Source organism: Falco rusticolus, chromosome 4, assembly GCF_015220075.1.
Source record: "Falco rusticolus isolate bFalRus1 chromosome 4, bFalRus1.pri, whole genome shotgun sequence".
NCBI lineage: Eukaryota > Metazoa > Chordata > Aves > Falconiformes > Falconidae > Falco > Falco rusticolus.
Genome location: NC_051190.1, coordinates 72,548,900 through 72,566,303, shown reverse-complemented (window position 1 = coordinate 72,566,303; position 17,404 = coordinate 72,548,900). Strand labels below are relative to the sequence as shown.

The window sequence follows — 17,404 nt, the reverse complement described above, 5'->3', positions numbered from 1 at the left end:
GATAGACAGGTCCATTAAAACATCAGGTCTGTGCTCCACAGGAATCAAAAAGTAGCCAAAATTTTAGGAATGCTTAGGAAATTAAGAAAGAACACAAATAAGCCATTGTATAAACCCAGTGGGTGCATTTGACTGCATTTTGTGTGATGAACGCAACCTGCAGTTCCCTCTGAGAGAATACACTAAAGTTACAGCGAACATCATGGGATAAGCTTCATCGTGTCTGGGTTGAGGTTTGTACACCTGCCTTATGTATGCACTAAGGGTTTTGTTTCCATCTATATTAGTGACCGAGGTTATGCTGCCTGATATAAAACAGACTTAATGTAAGTAGAATGAGGTCTTCACTTGAAAATACAGGGTTTCACTGTAAAAAACCCCGCACAAATCAATTCATTTTCTAACATAGAATTAATTATGCAGGATATAGCACATAAAAAAAGCAGGATCCCAAACTGATCATGACCTCCTCAAACAGAAAACATTACTTTTGTCTGTGTGAAAAACACCTAAACTCTCCAACTCTCCTATCCAAGTGTTACAGTACAGCAAGAAGCGAATGGTTGCTGCTCAAAGATTTTAAGTAAGAAATAAACAATTCAGTCTGTATAAAATATCCAATGTGTTTTTTGTTTCTCACAAAGGAAGTAATCCAGGATGTGTAGCCATGAGAACTGGGACTGCAGCTGGATTATGGGATGTTCTTGACTGTGAGACAAAGCAAAATTACATATGTAAGCAGTGGGCAGAGAATGCAACATCTCCACCTATTCCAACTACAGCTCCGGTCCCCACATGTCCTGAAGGTTGGGTATCAAACAACCATGGTAGTTCCTGTTTTAAAGTAAGTGCCTAAATAGTTGAAAGAAGTTTGAACTGCTCAGCTGGGAGGGATGAGGGGCGGAGAGGGGAAAGAAAGAAAAAGGAAGTGACATCTTCATTTTGCAATATGTGAGACTGGAAAATAGCAAAAAAACCCAAACAAAACACCACAGACATCTCAGGGGATAATCTATAAAAGGGGAGAAACTAAGGAAGAAAGATGAGGTTGTGAGGTTGAAGGGACTGGCTGGACACAATGGGAGGAAGAAGGACACAGGAAAGAAAATGAAGTTTGTGTCCTAGGGGTTGAATGAATTGGAGCAGAAAATGGAAGAAAAGGGATATAAATACCAAGTCCCTAGAAAGACATAAAGAAAAGAGAAAAAAGAAGAAACAAGATTAAAATTATTGAGAGAACAATGTGAAAATGCTGTATTAAACAGCAGAAGCAGCAAAGCTTGGATGTTAGTATGGCTCTTTATATCAGTTGTGATCACTAGGTTGTGCAAAGATCCCATATTTCTCTGAGGTGTGTGAGATTTCAGGGAACAAAGTAGAGAAGCAGTGAGGTGTATCCATAAGCAGCACAATGCCTAAGGCTGGACCTGGCAAAGATAATCACACTGTTCCTCAAACTAAAGCATAAGTCACATTAAAGATTTATTAAACCAATGTTTATGAAGGACATGAGAGAGCTTCTTTTGCAAAGCTAGAGATAACTCGTATTTGAAGTACAATCAGTTATGTCTGAGCAGGCATACAAAAGAACTTTGTACAAGAAAGGAGGGTAATGTGCAAACATTGATTTGGGATCATGCAGAATAGAAATGTGCTAGGTAAGTGTGAGATAATATTTCTTACCCCTTCATTAAATTAATGAGTCCTGGTTTTATTATGTTGTTGGGTTTTTTTTTTTCATTTCTTTCAAACTCAGCTGGAATGCTATTTACTGGGGTTCCTTTATCCCCAAATCATCATTTTTAGATTTGGTCAGACTTGTGCTTATTCTTTGAACTACCAAAATGTTAGACATCATGTTGTAAATGTAAAGTGAGAGTTGTAAACCACCACAAGGTCATTCTATTGCCTGTATCTTCAGTCTCCTCCTAGGCCACCTTGACTCTCCACCACAAACCCTCTTCTGCCTTCATCCTAAAGATGGCCTGGGCCCTCCCCTAGGTAAAACAAGTTCAAGAGAATTGTATTCCTTTCTAGCGATTCCTTCCTTTTGTTTGCCACTGCTACAATAACTAGCTAGACAACTCTAGTGCAAAAAATTTATGAACAGAGTAATTCATGCTATTTCTCTTACGGATTTTTACTTGGCTGTATGAAACACCATTTATGGGTAAGCAAGACTACAGTTCTTCATTTTATTATGAAATATATAGTATATTTTAAAGTAATTTCTCCATAGTGTTTTTGCAGATCAAATATTGAAAAGAAATCATGGCTTGAAGCTCGAGATTTTTGTAGACATATAGGAGGGGACCTTGTCACCATTAACAGTAAAGAGGAGATACCATTACTAAGACAAGCATTGTAGTGAGTATCTGCTATATGTTTATCTTACCAGATTTAAGAGATGTTTCATATGAACTGTTATGAAGTTTTTAGATAATGTAGTGGTTTGACCCTGGCTGAATGCCAGGTGCCTGCCAAAACCACTCTGTCACTCCCCTCCTCAACCGGACAGGGAAGAAAAAAATATAACAAAAAGCTTGCGGGTTGAGATAAGGACAGAGAGATTACTCAGGAATTACTGTCATGGGCAAAAGAGACTCGACTTGGGGAAAATCAGATTAATTTATGACCATCCAGATCAGAAAAAACACCTTCCCCCCACCCCTCCCTTCTTCCCACACTTAACTTAATTCCTAATTTCTCTACCTTTTCCCCCTGAGCGGTGCAGGTGGATGGGGGATGGGGGTTTGTCCTGGTTTCAGCTGGGATGGACTTAATTATCGTCTTAGGATTAGTGTGGTGCTCTGTTTTGGCTTTGTGAGGCTTTTCAGTTCCTCAGGCCTTGCCAGCAAAAAAGGCCGGAGGGGCACAAGGAATTGGGAAGGGGACACACCAGGTCAGCTGGCCCTAACTAGTCAAAGAGGTGTTCCATACCGTGGGATGCCATGCCTGGTATATACCTGGGGGGTTGGCGGGGCAGGCAGGTCATTGTTCTAGCTGGGCATCGGTCAGCGAATGGTGAGCAGTTGCATTGTGCACCATGTGTTCCTTGCTTCCTTTCCCTCTGGATTTCATTTTTTCCCTTCCCCTTTTCATTATAACTGTTATTGTCATAATTGTTGTTATTGTTCATTCTTTTTTATTCTATTTCAATTATTAAATTGTTCTTATCTCAACCCTCAAGTTTTACATTCCTTTCCAACTCTCCTCCCAACCCCTCTGGGTGAGGGGGGAGTGAGCCAGTGGCTCTGTGGCACTTGGTTACCAGCTGGGGTTAAACTGCCACAGGGTTATGGTCAGTTCATCACAGCTGTCTCTGCTGCTCCTTCCTCCTCACACTCTTCCCCCTGCTTCAATGTAGGGTCGCTCCCACGGGAGACAGTTCTCCATGAACTTCTCCAATATGAGTCCTTCCTACAGGGTGCAGTCCTTCAGGAACAGGCTGCTCCAGCGTAGGTCCCCTGTGGGGTCACAAGTCCTGCCAGCAAACCTGCTCTAGCATGGACTCCTCTCTCCACGAGTCCCCAGGTCCTGCCAGCAAACTTCAGAATGAGCTTCCCATGTGTCACAGCCTCCTTTGGGCATCCACCTGCTCCAGAGTGGGGTCCTCCATGGGCCGCAGGTCAATGTCTGCTCCACCATGGACCTCCCTGGGCTGAGGGGCACAGCCTGCCTCACCCTGGGCTTCACCAGGGGCTGCCGGGGAATCTCTGCTCCGGCACCTGGAGCTGCTCCTGCCTCCTTCTGCACTGACCTGGTGTCTGCAGTTGTTGCTCTCACATGTTCTCACTCCTCTCTCTCACTGGTGCAGATTTCCCGCCCCCCCCCTTCTTAATATACTATCACAGAGGTGCTACCACTGTCACTGATGGGCTCAGCCTTGGCCAGTGGCGGGGCCCCCCTTGGAGCTGGCTGGCATTGGCTCCATTGGACATGGGGGAAGCTTCTGGCATCTTCTCACAGAAGCCACCTCTGTACTCCCCCCAGCACCAAAACCTTGCCAGAAAAACCACTGCAGATGATTTCTGAAACATACAGATTCCTCAAAACCCCAAAAACACATGAAACTTTGACATTTTATCTACTAACGAATTGTATCTACTCATTAACAGTTTAATGAAAAAAGAGTGGTTTATATCCAACAAATAATAATAAAAAAACCTCACAACCCCCCGATATTGTGATTACTAGATATGATTTAGAAATGCATGAAATTGTGGGGTGTGGTATTTTAAGTAGTGTAGAAGACATGATCAATCTATTTACTTTTAACTCAGCTTGAAGTAGTCAATGCTGAGACCATTTTCTGAGTCTGTGAAGGCCTTCCCTAAGGAAACAGAACATAGAGGAAATACAGGATCACTACTGCTAATAAGTCTGATATACAAGCCGTTGTCACTGAAATACTAGATATTTCTATGACAAACATATGCACCTGTATGCCCTTCATCAAAGGTAATAGGATAATTATTACAACTTCACTGCACTATCCGATGTGCTCTGGAAAGTTTAATGATGTTTTATGGAAGTTTTCTGTGTTGATGTTTACACACTGCTCTGCCTTGTAATTTTTGTTAGTGCCGTTTCCTGTGCCTTTCAAAAAGTTTGGCTCGGTATATATTCCTTGAATCCAGATGAAGGACTTGCCTGGAGTGATGGCTCTCCAGTGAGTATTTTATTTTTTCATCAAATTTGTTTTCTTAAAATGCTTTGTTGTTTGTACAAGTACTTTTCAGGTTTTTACTGTTACCCTTGTCAAAGAAAACACTAATCCTGCAAATAGTGACATGGCTGTTAACCTGTACTACCATGACTAAAATCACGGTAACACATTTGAATACATGGAAACTATCTGTATCTCATCAGGATCTGTAGCTTTCCGCACAACACTCCAGCATATTTTCTTTTCCAAGAATATAATATGAACACATAATGTCAGAACATAAAAATTCGTCACACAGGATCTTATATCCTGTCTCTGGCAGTGGCCAGAAGCATCTTAAGAGCTAATCAAACAGCAAGCATATTTCCCAGTATACTTTAGCATCCCCAGTGATGGCTCAGGGTTTTTCAGAACTGGAGTTCAGATCTGTAATCTTAATTTATTTATTTCCATGAATTTATCCAGTTGTCTCTTGAGCCAATATAAATATCCACAGATGTGTAAAAAGTTCCTGCAGGATTCTACTGCTTATTGCCTTCCCTTTACTCCTGCCCTCTGTTCCCTATTTTTTAACCCAAGTAAAGACCTTGCCTCTTATTTGGTTGCACATTAGTTTCTGTAAAAGTTTTGGGAGGTGATCTTATCAAGAACTTTTTGAAAATCCCAAGGAGGTTATATCAAATGGTTCTCCCTTCCCATTTGGATGTTTCTTCAGAGGTAACTCCACTAGGTTTGTAGGACATGACAGCCCTCCCAAAAGCCACACTCCCACTCACTAACCACAGGGAAGGGAAGATGCGAATGCTGAATTGATGCGTGATGTGGTCTCTGCCACTGGACGGCTGTTGGACAATGTAATTTTGGACCAGGCCACAGTTGATGAATTGAAAACTAACTTGTCTGCACATGATTAGCATGCGTGGAATGGTGGTGAAGTTCATAGGTAGGTGAAGTTCACTAGAAACACTCCATTTGCCTGTTTTGATTCTGGCTGTGTTTGGGGCTGTCGTGCTTTAACCCCAGCTGGTAACTAAGTACCACGCAGCTGCTCGCTTGCTCCCACCCCACAGCAGAATGGGGAAGAGAATCAGGGAACAGGTAAAACTCAAGGGTTGAGATAAGAACAATTTATTAATTGAAAGAAAATAAATAATAATCATGAAAAGGAGAGAGGAGAGGAATAAAATCCAAAAAGAAGGGGGGAAAAAACCCAAGTGATGCACAATGCAATTGCTCAGCACTTGCTGAGTGATGCCCAGCCAGTCCCTGAGCAGCCATTGGCAGGCCCTGGCCAAGTTCCCCCAGTTCATATACTGATCATGATGTTCTATGGTATGGAATATCCCTTTGGACAGTGCAGGCCAGCTGTCCTGGCTGTGTCCCCTCCCAATTCTTGTGTCCCTCCAGCCCTCTCACTGACAGAGTCTGAGAAACTGAAAAGTCCCTGGCTTAGTATAAACATTACTTAGCAACAACTGAAAACATTACTGTTATCAACACTATTCTCCTACTAAATCCAAAGTACAGCACTGTACCACCTACTAGGAAGAAAAAATAACTCTATCCCAGCCAAAACCAGGACAAATGTGTGAAGCACAAAGAGGAAAAGCCCTCCATGGCCAGACAGCCTCATCTGATCACTGACATCATTTCCCAACTGTAAAATTCTTGTATCTTTCCTTACATTTTTTGCTTACATGTATTGCTTTCCTTACATTTGCACCTCTTTTTAGTCAGAGACAGAATCTTTCAGACAAAACCTATTTGTTTCTGTTTACCAATATAGAGTACAACTACTGAAATGGATAAGAAGAGTAACAGAGATGATTTCTTCTATAGGTTAGGTACACAAACTGGGATGATGATTCAAGAAATTCAGAAGGACGCAAGTTGTGTGGCGCAGTCAATGGTGTGACTTATTCTAAACGATGGTTTCTTTCGGTCTGTGAAGTGCAGCTTAACTGGATTTGTCAAATAAAAAAAGGTAGATTTATTCTTCTCTAAGCAAGAAGCTTAAACAACATTCTAAGTATTTGCTTTCTAATGTAAATTGCTGGAGAAAGACACAAAATTTTGAAGAACTACTTTTTCCAAATGGACATCAAGAACATTGGTTAACATAATATAGGCCAGGATTTTTCAATGATAGATGATAAGAATAAATAAATCTTTTTCTTCATGTAAATTAAGATGTATAAAGAAACTATGTGTTTGCAAAGGTTTCACAGATTGCAAACTTCTTGAAAATTAAGTCGTTTTTGTAACATAGGAAGTAAGGAATGGTGAATCATTACAATACTGGTTTTTACACTAATATAAGTAAAGCTAAAACCCAAATATGATATGTTTGTACACCAAAGATTTAGTGGTGCTCCAAGTTTTCCTTTAACATTATTCAGGATTTAACTGCTTTTAGAAAACCAAACGTTCAAAACAGTGGCATTTCTTTTTCTATCAGAACCGGAAATAACTCACAGAATATATAGTCATATTTCCTTTTGCTTACAAATATTTGGGTCTGAGACAATTTTTTTATAGAGCTAAAGTAAATCTAATGGAAATTTTCTCCCTCTCAATAAAAAGACCCCTCTAGAGGATTATGGAATGATGAATCAGTAAAGGTACTGCAAAACCAAGGCTTAAAGTGTTTTGAGTAAATCTACTGTGACTTAGAGACCGAAAGAGCAGTTTTCCCTTGTTGTGCTCTGTGCAGGAATGTGATCCAGCCAAAGCTATGACTTTCCTGATGTGAAGCACAGCTTATGATACAAAATTATAAGTAGATGACCACGCATATTACGTAATGTGTATATCTGCATAATGTGCACAGGCTTAACCACAATTTCAGCTTTCTAGTCAATGGCAAAGAAGTAAGGAATCCTGCTCTGTTCCTTACTCTGCTCCTTGCAGGCTGTCACAAGCTGCATCATAAATCAGGCTATGGAGATGCATCACACCTTCTATTCTCTTGTTTTGCAGGAGTACCATTAAAATCTGAACCTACTGACACGTATGGTAGGTTTTTGTGTACGTTTATTTTTCTTGTTTCTTGTTTTTTATCAAAATAATTATTCTAAAATGAGCTTTTGTGTTCTACAGATACAGAATTTAAGGCTACCTTATTTATCTTCCAGCATATAAAACCACTGTGGACGGATGGATCGCATATGAAGATAAGCTATACTACATAAGCAAAGAATATGCCTCCATGGAAAAAGCCCAAGAGTTTTGCAGGATGAATTCTGCAGACCTGGCTGTTGTTAATAGTAATAGTGAGAGAAGGTTTCTACAGAGAAGACTCAAAGAAAATGTAAGAATCATTATAGACAGCCTGAAGTAGAAATGCTTTTGGCCATCCACTTACAAAACTTGAATTCCCTCAGAAGTAGAACCATCAGCGCTTTCACTAACGAAATCTGCCTGAGACAGGACCTATGACATTCCCCCCAAACATGTCCTTTGGTCCAGTGGGATTTGGTCTCTCCTGCTCTGTGCCAGCTGTGCTGAGGTGGTGAGGCAGGCTGGCGGGAAGAGCAATAGGGGAAGGTGCCAGCTATGCTGGCTGGGGAACTAGCTGGTGTGAGAGGGAGACTTGAGGCTAGCATTACACAGTGCTGCCATCCTGGAGGGAGAATGAAATATATGTACCTGTTTCTGACTCAAGATCTGCTTCTCTCCTACCCCATCTTAAGGTCCCTCAGCACTGCAGGACCCGGCTGTCATGCTCCAGATAAAAACCTGGCTTCTGCACCGCAGTCTGAAAACACATCACTGTGCTTAACTGTTTTAGTCGACATGCTTTACTGCTGTCAACCGCAGCGACTGCTCTGTGAACCTAATCAATGGCATTTCCATTCCTGCTTGTTTTACTTCAAAGATATACTTTTTAACAAATTAAAACAGTATCTTTCTGGTTTAGGAGGGATTCTGGAGTCAGTCAAGAGCATACTTCATTGGTCTAAAAGTGAGTCTTGATAAAAAGTTTAGGTAAGTTAAGATGATCACTGCAGCTCTTAACATGTAGAAACAAATACAGTATTTCACGTAGCTAGAGGCACTAAATGGGCTTTTTTGAAGGATGGAAGATAGTTCCACATAACAAGTACAAAGCAGGACAGAATAGTACTAGAATATTCTAAAGTCCAATAGTTTTCCCTCAAAAGAAATAGGAAAAGAACATTTTTTCTTGAGTAAACACTTACCCAAAGAAAGGCTTGGCAGCTGTACTCTCCATACACACTTTCTCAAGTTTCTTTCAAAAGTCTGTCCCATAAATTGGAGTGATACTTTACTATGCTGGATTTTATACTTATAAACACATACACTCAAAATATGCTACATAACAAAGAGCTTGTTTTCTCATGTTTCTTATTTATGTATCATAGCTCCAGAGAAGTCCTCCAGAATTAGGAAGATGTGTGCAATAAGTACAAAAGCTGCTTCTGACAGAGATTTTTAAGGTAGCCTCTTCAAACTCCTGTTCCAGGAGAAAAGTCAGTAGAAGTTTACAGAGTTTACAGTACTGTAAAGTTAACAAGTATTGAGAAAAGACCAAAATGCAAATTAACTCAAAACTATAAAGTAAAAGACACTGAAGAGCATGATACTGACACTGCTTACTTGCCCATCTGCTAGTTAGGACACATCTGGGAGGTGAAAGACCATGCTTCTAATTTTGAACTGAAACAGGTTTAGAGGGGATTTGATTTTAATTTTTCTATTTTAACGCCACTATTGAGTGTCTGTAAATCACTAACCTTGGAAAGGCCAGAAGAGGAGTGGGGAGAGACAAGTTGGTAGTGACTGAGATAGTGCATGATTCTAACCTCCTGATTTAGGACACACACGAGGAAGGTAGGGCATTGCTTGGGTCCAGGGAGCATCTCATTTATTTAGATCAAGTGTATCATCATCAGGAAGAGATAGATAAGGGAGATGAACTTGTTTCCCATCTCAGGCTGAGTGACTTAAATTCTGTAATATTGATTAAAATGCAGTGCCATCCTCTTTTTCCTTGAATAGCAATGTTTAAAATATATAAGCATAACGAAAAAAACATCAATGTTGATACTTCAGAAAGGGTGGTTTTAAAGCTGACAGAATGTCCATTAGTTTCCAGACCCAAGACTTAATAGAAATTACCTATGGAGATATTTCTCTTCAGGTTAAAAGCCACAGAAAAGTATTTTTGTCCTTGTTTGCATCTATGACAATATCAGGAATGCTCAGACTGAGAAGCATAATATTAACTATGTGATATAAGGAAATCAGTTAAGATAAATAAAACTTTTAATAGTCTTCTCTGTATTACATGTTATGGCTAGTTGAAAATAGTTTCTGTTATTAAATGATGTCTGATCATTCCTGCCCATTAATGGAAAATACGCTTGGTGCTTTCTTTTCCTGTTTTGCAACCAGTAATATTTTACATACATTTCTTCAAATCAAAATAATCAGGTAAGGAGAGGAAAATCTGTAGCAGTCCTTTCAGTTTTAGCCCATTCCTATTAATGCTCATGGACCTTCCTAACTGTGAGTTTTTGATTAGGATTCTCATCTCACAACTGAAGTGTATTAATTAATAACTATTTGTATATCTTTTCTTTAAGCTGGGTAGATGGGACTCCAGTAACCTATGTGGCCTGGGCTCCTAACGAACCTAACTTTGCAAATAATGAGGAAAATTGTGTGGTAATGTTGTCAGAGCAAGGTAGGTAACAAAGCTATACTACTATATTTTACTTGTCTCTTCTTGGATTATAACTGATGCTGTCAAACTTCTGCTGCCACGTGATCTTTTATGGATGTTTTCTGCACTACCTTTCCAGTGACAAGCAAACAAGATGTAGGAACTGGTGTAATAACCAGTCGTGGAAGAGTCTATGTCTTTAGAATGGGGAGATTTTAGCAGATGTCTGTCTGGATTTGTGAGATTGATACTGCATCTTCTTACACAGCTTTTCACTGCTCTAAGTAAAAAGTTGAGTGGGGTCTGTCTTTGCTCCTTTGAACTTCAGGAAACATTTATGACAGCTACAGGAAATAGGGATGTTGAAGGTACAAGCCAATGAGCAGAGGAGAGAGACAAATACATCTAATGACCTAAGACTGTTTTACATGCTTATAAATACTCTTAAAGGTAAATATCTTGCAAATCCTAGGCGTAATTTTTCCTCTTGGTTGTATTGTCTTAACTTAGCTGAGGCTAATGGGAATTCAGTAGCATATGTTTAAGGAAATCTATCTCTCAATTTATGTTTCATAAAAAAATAATTCAGCAATCCCACCTGAAAGTCTGCTTTGATCTGAAGACATCAAGAACAAGAATCACTTTTTCTAAAAAAAGGCATCTGGTCTGACTGAAATGCATCTCTCCTTTTTCAGTTGTTCGTATAGAAAGGGAGAGCTATCCCGCTGGTCCCTGCCATACTTACTAGCTCTGCACAGATGGCTCAGCATTCCTGAGCTTGTCTCAGGTGATGCTAGAAGTTTATGTGTGGGCAACAGAATTGGACCACAAGGGAAGCATTAAGCTTGAGTTGATAACAAAATGTAGCTAAATTGAGCTAGACCTCTGAAGTGTCATTATGGTCAAACGGACATCTCACCTGCACAGCCAGTGCTGCCTGAAGAACAATTCAGTTTACTCTAGCCCAGTGCACTATTCAGTTGCCTACATTTGGTGACTGTAGCCACCGGCAGTGTTCTACAGTTTAGCCCACCTGACTGTTAGCTTCCCACAGAAACAGTGTGTACCTGTCCGCTCTCTGCAGGCACCTTGCATAGCTTCTCAAACAGAGCTAAGCACCTCAGTTCAGACAAGTGAATCCTACCAGGTCTCTATTGACTATAACAGTAGCTTATAAATCTAGCATATAACTTGATAACCAAAATGAGGTATTTTAATCTGCAAAATGAATCCCTAGATAACACTATATTAACTTGAGATGTTGGCCCCAGGAGATGGCCATAGTCCATAATGTATAGTTGAATATTATATTCTGCCCTTAGATGGATCTAGTATTTTCTTCATTCATTTCTGATCTATTTTCTTTTCAAATTTCCCCTGCTGCCTCCCATGTGATGATGCCATAGCTTGAAACATCACAAACAGGTACACACACTGTGGAGAGCCCTGGACGAGCAGCAGAAGGGTCAGGCAGTTCACATTAAGCACAAGGGGCTACAGCTGAGCTACTATTAGAGCTTCAACTGGCTCATTCAAAGCTGCCATGGTTACTTTGCCTGCAGATCAAGCTGCAGCCTGAAATATAAAGAACATTGTGTTCTACTAAAAAAAAAAAAAAAAAAAGTTCATTTTTTTTCTTACCCTCTTTCTCCTGTAATTCAGCTACTCAGGCTTTTTGATGGATAGGGGTGGGGAAGATGGAGAAAGCAGACTGAAGTTAACTGATGACCAGCACATTTCTTCTGAGTCACTGTCCCTTTCTTCCCAGTCCTTTATTCTTTTTCAATTGCTAGGTGGTAGCCCAGTAACTAACAGTGCTGAGCAGCTAAAGTCCATAAAAATCCACTTTTTGTAAAAAACAGTTGAGTGCATAAATGTAACGCATGCTTCTTTTATGGTCTGAACAATAGAGATTAGTAAAAATATCTTTCCAACTCAAAATAAGAAATGATAAATTATTGTAACAAAGTGTATAATATCTTGACTTACTTATTCAATCTAATTATTTTTAGGTTTGTGGAATGATGTAAACTGTGGTTCATCTAATAAATTTGTATGTGAAAAACATAACAGTACAACTAATTCAACATTTGCTTCTCCATTGACTCCTGGAGGATGCCCAGAGAGCTGGTTTTTCTTTAACAACAAGGTATGTCGACAAGTAACTTAAATTGTGTAAAGCAGTGGAAATGAAAAAAAAACAACAACCAACAAACAACTGCAAAAAAATATGGTTTTTAGGATTATTAAATAAATTTGAACAGTAATTATCCAGTCAGAACGTGCTGGCTGGATGGCTGGGCTTTTTTGAAGGTGACTATAGGCATTTAACTTAACAGAGAAATACAGTAAAAGCAGATGTATGCTGAATAAACTTAAGAGAACACAGTTTATGCAGGCTTAGAATACAACATTACTATTTAAGAAAACCCCTTCTCCTCCTCACCTGTTTCATATATTTCTGTTAGAAACTGAAATTTGTAATGGTCAGTCATAATGAAAAAAAAAAAAGCCCTTCAGGTGGAATGATTTAGAGAGAATGTGTTTAAGCAATCCCTTTGGCTTGTACAGGGTTCCCAAAGATCTGAATTCACAAAGATGCTGCCAAACTACCATTGTTTTGAGTACAGTTTTACATTCAGGCAAGGTCTGGAAGTCCTCATTGCTGAAATGGAAGAATATGTACCAATTTGAGTTGAAGCTCCATTTGCCAAAGGTTCTTTTATCTACTTTATATACACTTTGCTACTATTGCATCCTCAGAACATTAGGTGAATGTGTCAAAGGGTATTTCACACTGTTTGCCAGGATGAACAGTTGTAACCACAGTTATTGGAAACAGAACAAGGCATAGCAGAGATAATTCCCTGCAGCTGTGTCATCCAGAGATGCATTTTCTTGGTTTTATATGATCCCTCTGTTATTACAGGAAGCAGGCAGATAAAAATGTGAAAAGGGATTATGTATTTGACATCATTACAATCAGTTCCGTTGGTACTAGACTCCTGGATTACATCTTGTGCAATGAGTGGGGCTAAGTATCTGCTTTTGAGCTCTGTTGTTTCTTCTAGCCCTGATTTACGACACTGAAATGTACATTCTAGAGCTAATTGATATTAGTCACATACGACAGTGCCTGCCTTTGCTAGTTTGAATGAAGTGCTTGCTTTTTTATGCAGTGTTTCAAAATATTTGCTTCAAATATAACATTAAAGCTCACGTGGCATGCTGCACGAGATGCTTGTATTAGTCTGGGAGGAAACCTGGCTGCCATACCGAATGAACAAGTGCAAGGTACGTAGATGGGCTCTATTGAAAGAAAAAAGTATTAATTTCTCACCAAAAAAAAAGCTCTCCAAAATAGATTATGGGATTATCTGCTAAAAATTGCTTATCAGCCAGGTCAGTTTATGCATCATTTTAACCCCAAAGTGTGAAAAAAATAGCTAAAAGATTTCATATAAGAAATGCTGCATTTCTCATTCCTTCAGTTGCTCAGTTTTCATGAAACTTCCAGTATGATTTGAGTGCGGTTACACAGATCCCTCAAACCGGCAGGCATGATTTGCTGGAACACTACATGTGCATGCACAACGGGGAAAGGGACATTTTCCAATTTGCTCCAGGGCTTTCTTTCTGGCTATTTTTTCAACTTTAACGCTTGTGTAACATATGTTTCTACGGATGCTTATCTAAACATCTAGTTACAGACAGATGGGCTCTGCAGTGAGAAATGTTACTCTTTTAATATGGCCCCAGTTCTGGGCTTTTGCATGTTTTTCCTGTTTTGGGTAAGTCATTATGAGCTTTCCTTAATGAGAAATCTTTGCTTCCTTCCAGCATTCCTCTTCTATCATTTAAAGGATGCCATGGCTAATGTTTGGATTGGGATGAATGACATCAACAAAGAGTCCACATTTCATTGGACAGATGGAAGCACCGTTTCCTACACCAACTGGGCTAATGGTGCACCAGAACAGAAACAAAGCTACTTTGACTTTTATGACTATGCACTGTTGACAGACATCACTGTGGAGGTATAGGAAATTTAAGTAACCTGTATGTCTTAGGCAGCTGGATGACTTTCCTAAAAGGGAAGTTACAGCAGCAATAACAAGATGCTGCAAGTCCTTTTAAAGCAGAATGGAGCTTAGCAAATCACCTGATAACAATTTCAAATACACCAAAAATGTTTGGCAGAGGTTCTGAAGAAGAGGGACCTTGTGCTTTCCATTTGACCTATTGCAAATACCTGTTCTATAAAACAAGTCCAGAGAGGCACGTATTACACCAGTTCCCCCACAAACTGTATTACCACTAACATTACAGTTCCAACACCAAACATAGAAAAATCATGATAAACCAAAATTAAGGTTGTTGGTGCAACATTAATTTGTCTATGTATATATCCTGTTCCTGCCTAATGTGTTCCCATGCTGCTTTACTAGTTTCTGATGGTACAAAAGGATGTATTCAATAAAAGGGCTATCCCTTTGCTGAAATTCATTCTCTTTTCCAAAGGAGGTAAACATGTAGTTTCTGAAGAAATTATAGGCAGCTACTCATTGGAGATTTTTAACATCTACCATCAGTCAACTTGCTTATGACTAAAACTTGTTTAAATCACCGTAAGAGAGAAACTCAAGTGAAATGCTGCAAGACGGTCATGGCCAGTCTTGAAATCAGGGGAACTATCAAGGAAATCTGCAAGCAATTAAATGTAAGGAAGTAAAGGGAAAATTTGGTTGTTACTGAAGATATCTGATAGCGATAACTTGATAATGACTACAAACAACTGGTAAAGAGCACCTGCTTTCTGCAAGACAGTCTGCCTGAGTTAAGACATATCCAGACTAGTGCTTTTAATAATAGTCCTTATATTGTTTTACTCATTATTGGAAATGTTTTGAAGCAGTTCTACATAACTGTAAATCAGAACTGAGAAGACATATTATAGGTACCCTAGTCATTTTTGTAGTCAACAAAGGATTGATTCTTAATAAACCTGGTAGGATTATTCGTTATAGACCTTTCTTTCAGACCTTGACTGGCACCAGTGGAAGCCTCGTTCAAATTTAAGGGGTCTCTAATAAATACTAGGTCAAGCTGTTTGGCAGAAACCTAGCAAATCTGAACTAATTACATAGGTGGTCAATGAGCTCCTCATCTCCCTTACCTCTCTCCTGTCTGCCATCAGGCTGTCACTAGGAGTATAGGAGCCTCAGTTGGCCACCTCCCGATTGCCATTTGTAGTGACTGTGTATTTTCCCCTGTCCTTCAGACAGATTGTGTCTTCGTCGTGAAGTCAGATGGGAAATGGAGAGATGATAGCTGTGATAACAAGAGAGGCTATATCTGCCAGATGAATTCACGTGAGTTTTGTTTAACCCAGACTCCTAAACAGAAAAATTATCTCAGTTAGATAAGCTGAATATATAAACTGATGTGACTTCTTTCAGCTTTGAGTCTCATTCTGAATCTCTCAGGTTTTCAGAGCTCCACCAGTCTTAAGGCTGTACTATTTTTAAAGTACAATTTGTTCCGCAGAAATTGCTGGAGAGGAACCACTATCTTAACCGTGGGGGTGTACATAAATCATGAATAATACTAGAGAATAACATATGGAAATGGATTTATTCTCAGTGAAATATGAGGCTTTTAGGCATGCTTTTGAAATGCAATATAAAACCATGCTTTTGCAGTGGTGTTCCTGTACTCCTGGCTGTCTCTGACCAGAGTATTTAATCCTTTTCTAACACTTGTACTGAATGCCATATGATGTCTATTGAAATGTACAGCCTCTTGGCTGTGTCTTTATTGTAGAAGAATATAGATTTATTTTTTTTTTACACCAGAATGAGTAATGAATGTTGACTTTCCTGCTGTAGAACTGTAATTATGCAAATCCCTGCTGCCCAGCTATATAAAAGGAATAGAGAAGGCAAAGCACAGATAACAAAACAGTTTTGCCTCACCTTTATTACAGCATTAGTAAAAACTATCCCCCCTCCCCACTTCAGTCAGCTCCTGCAGCCTGTTCACTCTCAACGTGGCTAACTTGCTTGTAAGAACCCCCTCTCCCTGAACAACATATAGTTTTAGGGAGGTATTTTTAGTTTGTTTAATTCCAGTTACAGCTCTTCTGAATACATTTACAATCTCAAGGGTGGAAATATATACTGCCTGACTCAAATATGCAGGCAATGGTCAGGCAGCCCTTACAGACGGGCTGATGACCTTGAGTCAACAGACAGGGGTGATGGATTAACATCGAGCACCCGTCTGAAGTTATGACAACAGGGTACAACAGGAAATGCCTTAAACATCTGTCCCTAAGTCCTCTCCACCAGTGATCTGACATAAGCGTATAGTCAGATATCCAGATTTCAAAATATCTTAAAGCACAGGAACTCAAATATCCAATTTATGAGTCTTAATCTGCATTAGTCAGGACTCTAGCAAGTACGCTCTCTCCTTCAGGGCATCAGGGATTTTGTTTGGCTTTTTGCATTAACAAACTTGGTTCATGTTTCACAAGTTTGTTTTGACCTTTTTTGGTTTGTTTTGTTTTTTGTTTCATTTTGGTTTGGTTTTTTTTCTCATTATTCATGAGCTTAAATAAGGAGTTTTACTTATTGTTAATACTGGGCCTTTTGACCTATTTTTTATAGCTTCCATGCTAGAGATGAGTGGTATGTTTTTAATTCATACATTCAGTTTTTCCTCCATAGTTACCATGCAGTCTGAACTACCAACAACAAATCCATCCTCTGGCTTTGCCCGTTATGATGACAGTAGCTATTCAATCATCTTGTCCGAAATGCAATGGGAAGAGGCCAGAAAAAATTGTCAAGACAAATCCGCAGAACTTGCCAGCATTTCAGATGCCTACATCCATTCATTTCTGTGGATCCAGATGTTGAAATATGGAAAACCCGTATGGATCGGTCTTAACAGCAATATGGTAAGTGCTGAGATCTCCTCCTCTTTATAGACCTGCTGGATGCCCAGTTTATACCAGTGCTGAAACAACCGCACTCTCAATG

General features: G+C 39.5%; 1 protein-coding gene across 1 annotated transcript in view; it reads left to right on the top strand.

The window, feature by feature from the left end:
* Positions 1-17,404, top strand: part of LOC119146879 (macrophage mannose receptor 1-like) — a 37,623-nt gene that overhangs the window by 13,073 nt on the left and 7,146 nt on the right. Inside the window, exons 12-24 of the mRNA XM_037385215.1 lie at positions 645-844; positions 2,240-2,367; positions 4,585-4,672; positions 6,509-6,653; positions 7,649-7,684; positions 7,804-7,979; positions 8,589-8,656; positions 10,279-10,379; positions 12,371-12,507; positions 13,538-13,652; positions 14,199-14,395; positions 15,640-15,730; positions 17,090-17,322. Coding sequence (XP_037241112.1) covers positions 645-844; positions 2,240-2,367; positions 4,585-4,672; positions 6,509-6,653; positions 7,649-7,684; positions 7,804-7,979; positions 8,589-8,656; positions 10,279-10,379; positions 12,371-12,507; positions 13,538-13,652; positions 14,199-14,395; positions 15,640-15,730; positions 17,090-17,322 — 1,715 coding nt within the window. The remainder of the gene's footprint in view (positions 1-644; positions 845-2,239; positions 2,368-4,584; positions 4,673-6,508; positions 6,654-7,648; positions 7,685-7,803; positions 7,980-8,588; positions 8,657-10,278; positions 10,380-12,370; positions 12,508-13,537; positions 13,653-14,198; positions 14,396-15,639; positions 15,731-17,089; positions 17,323-17,404) is intronic.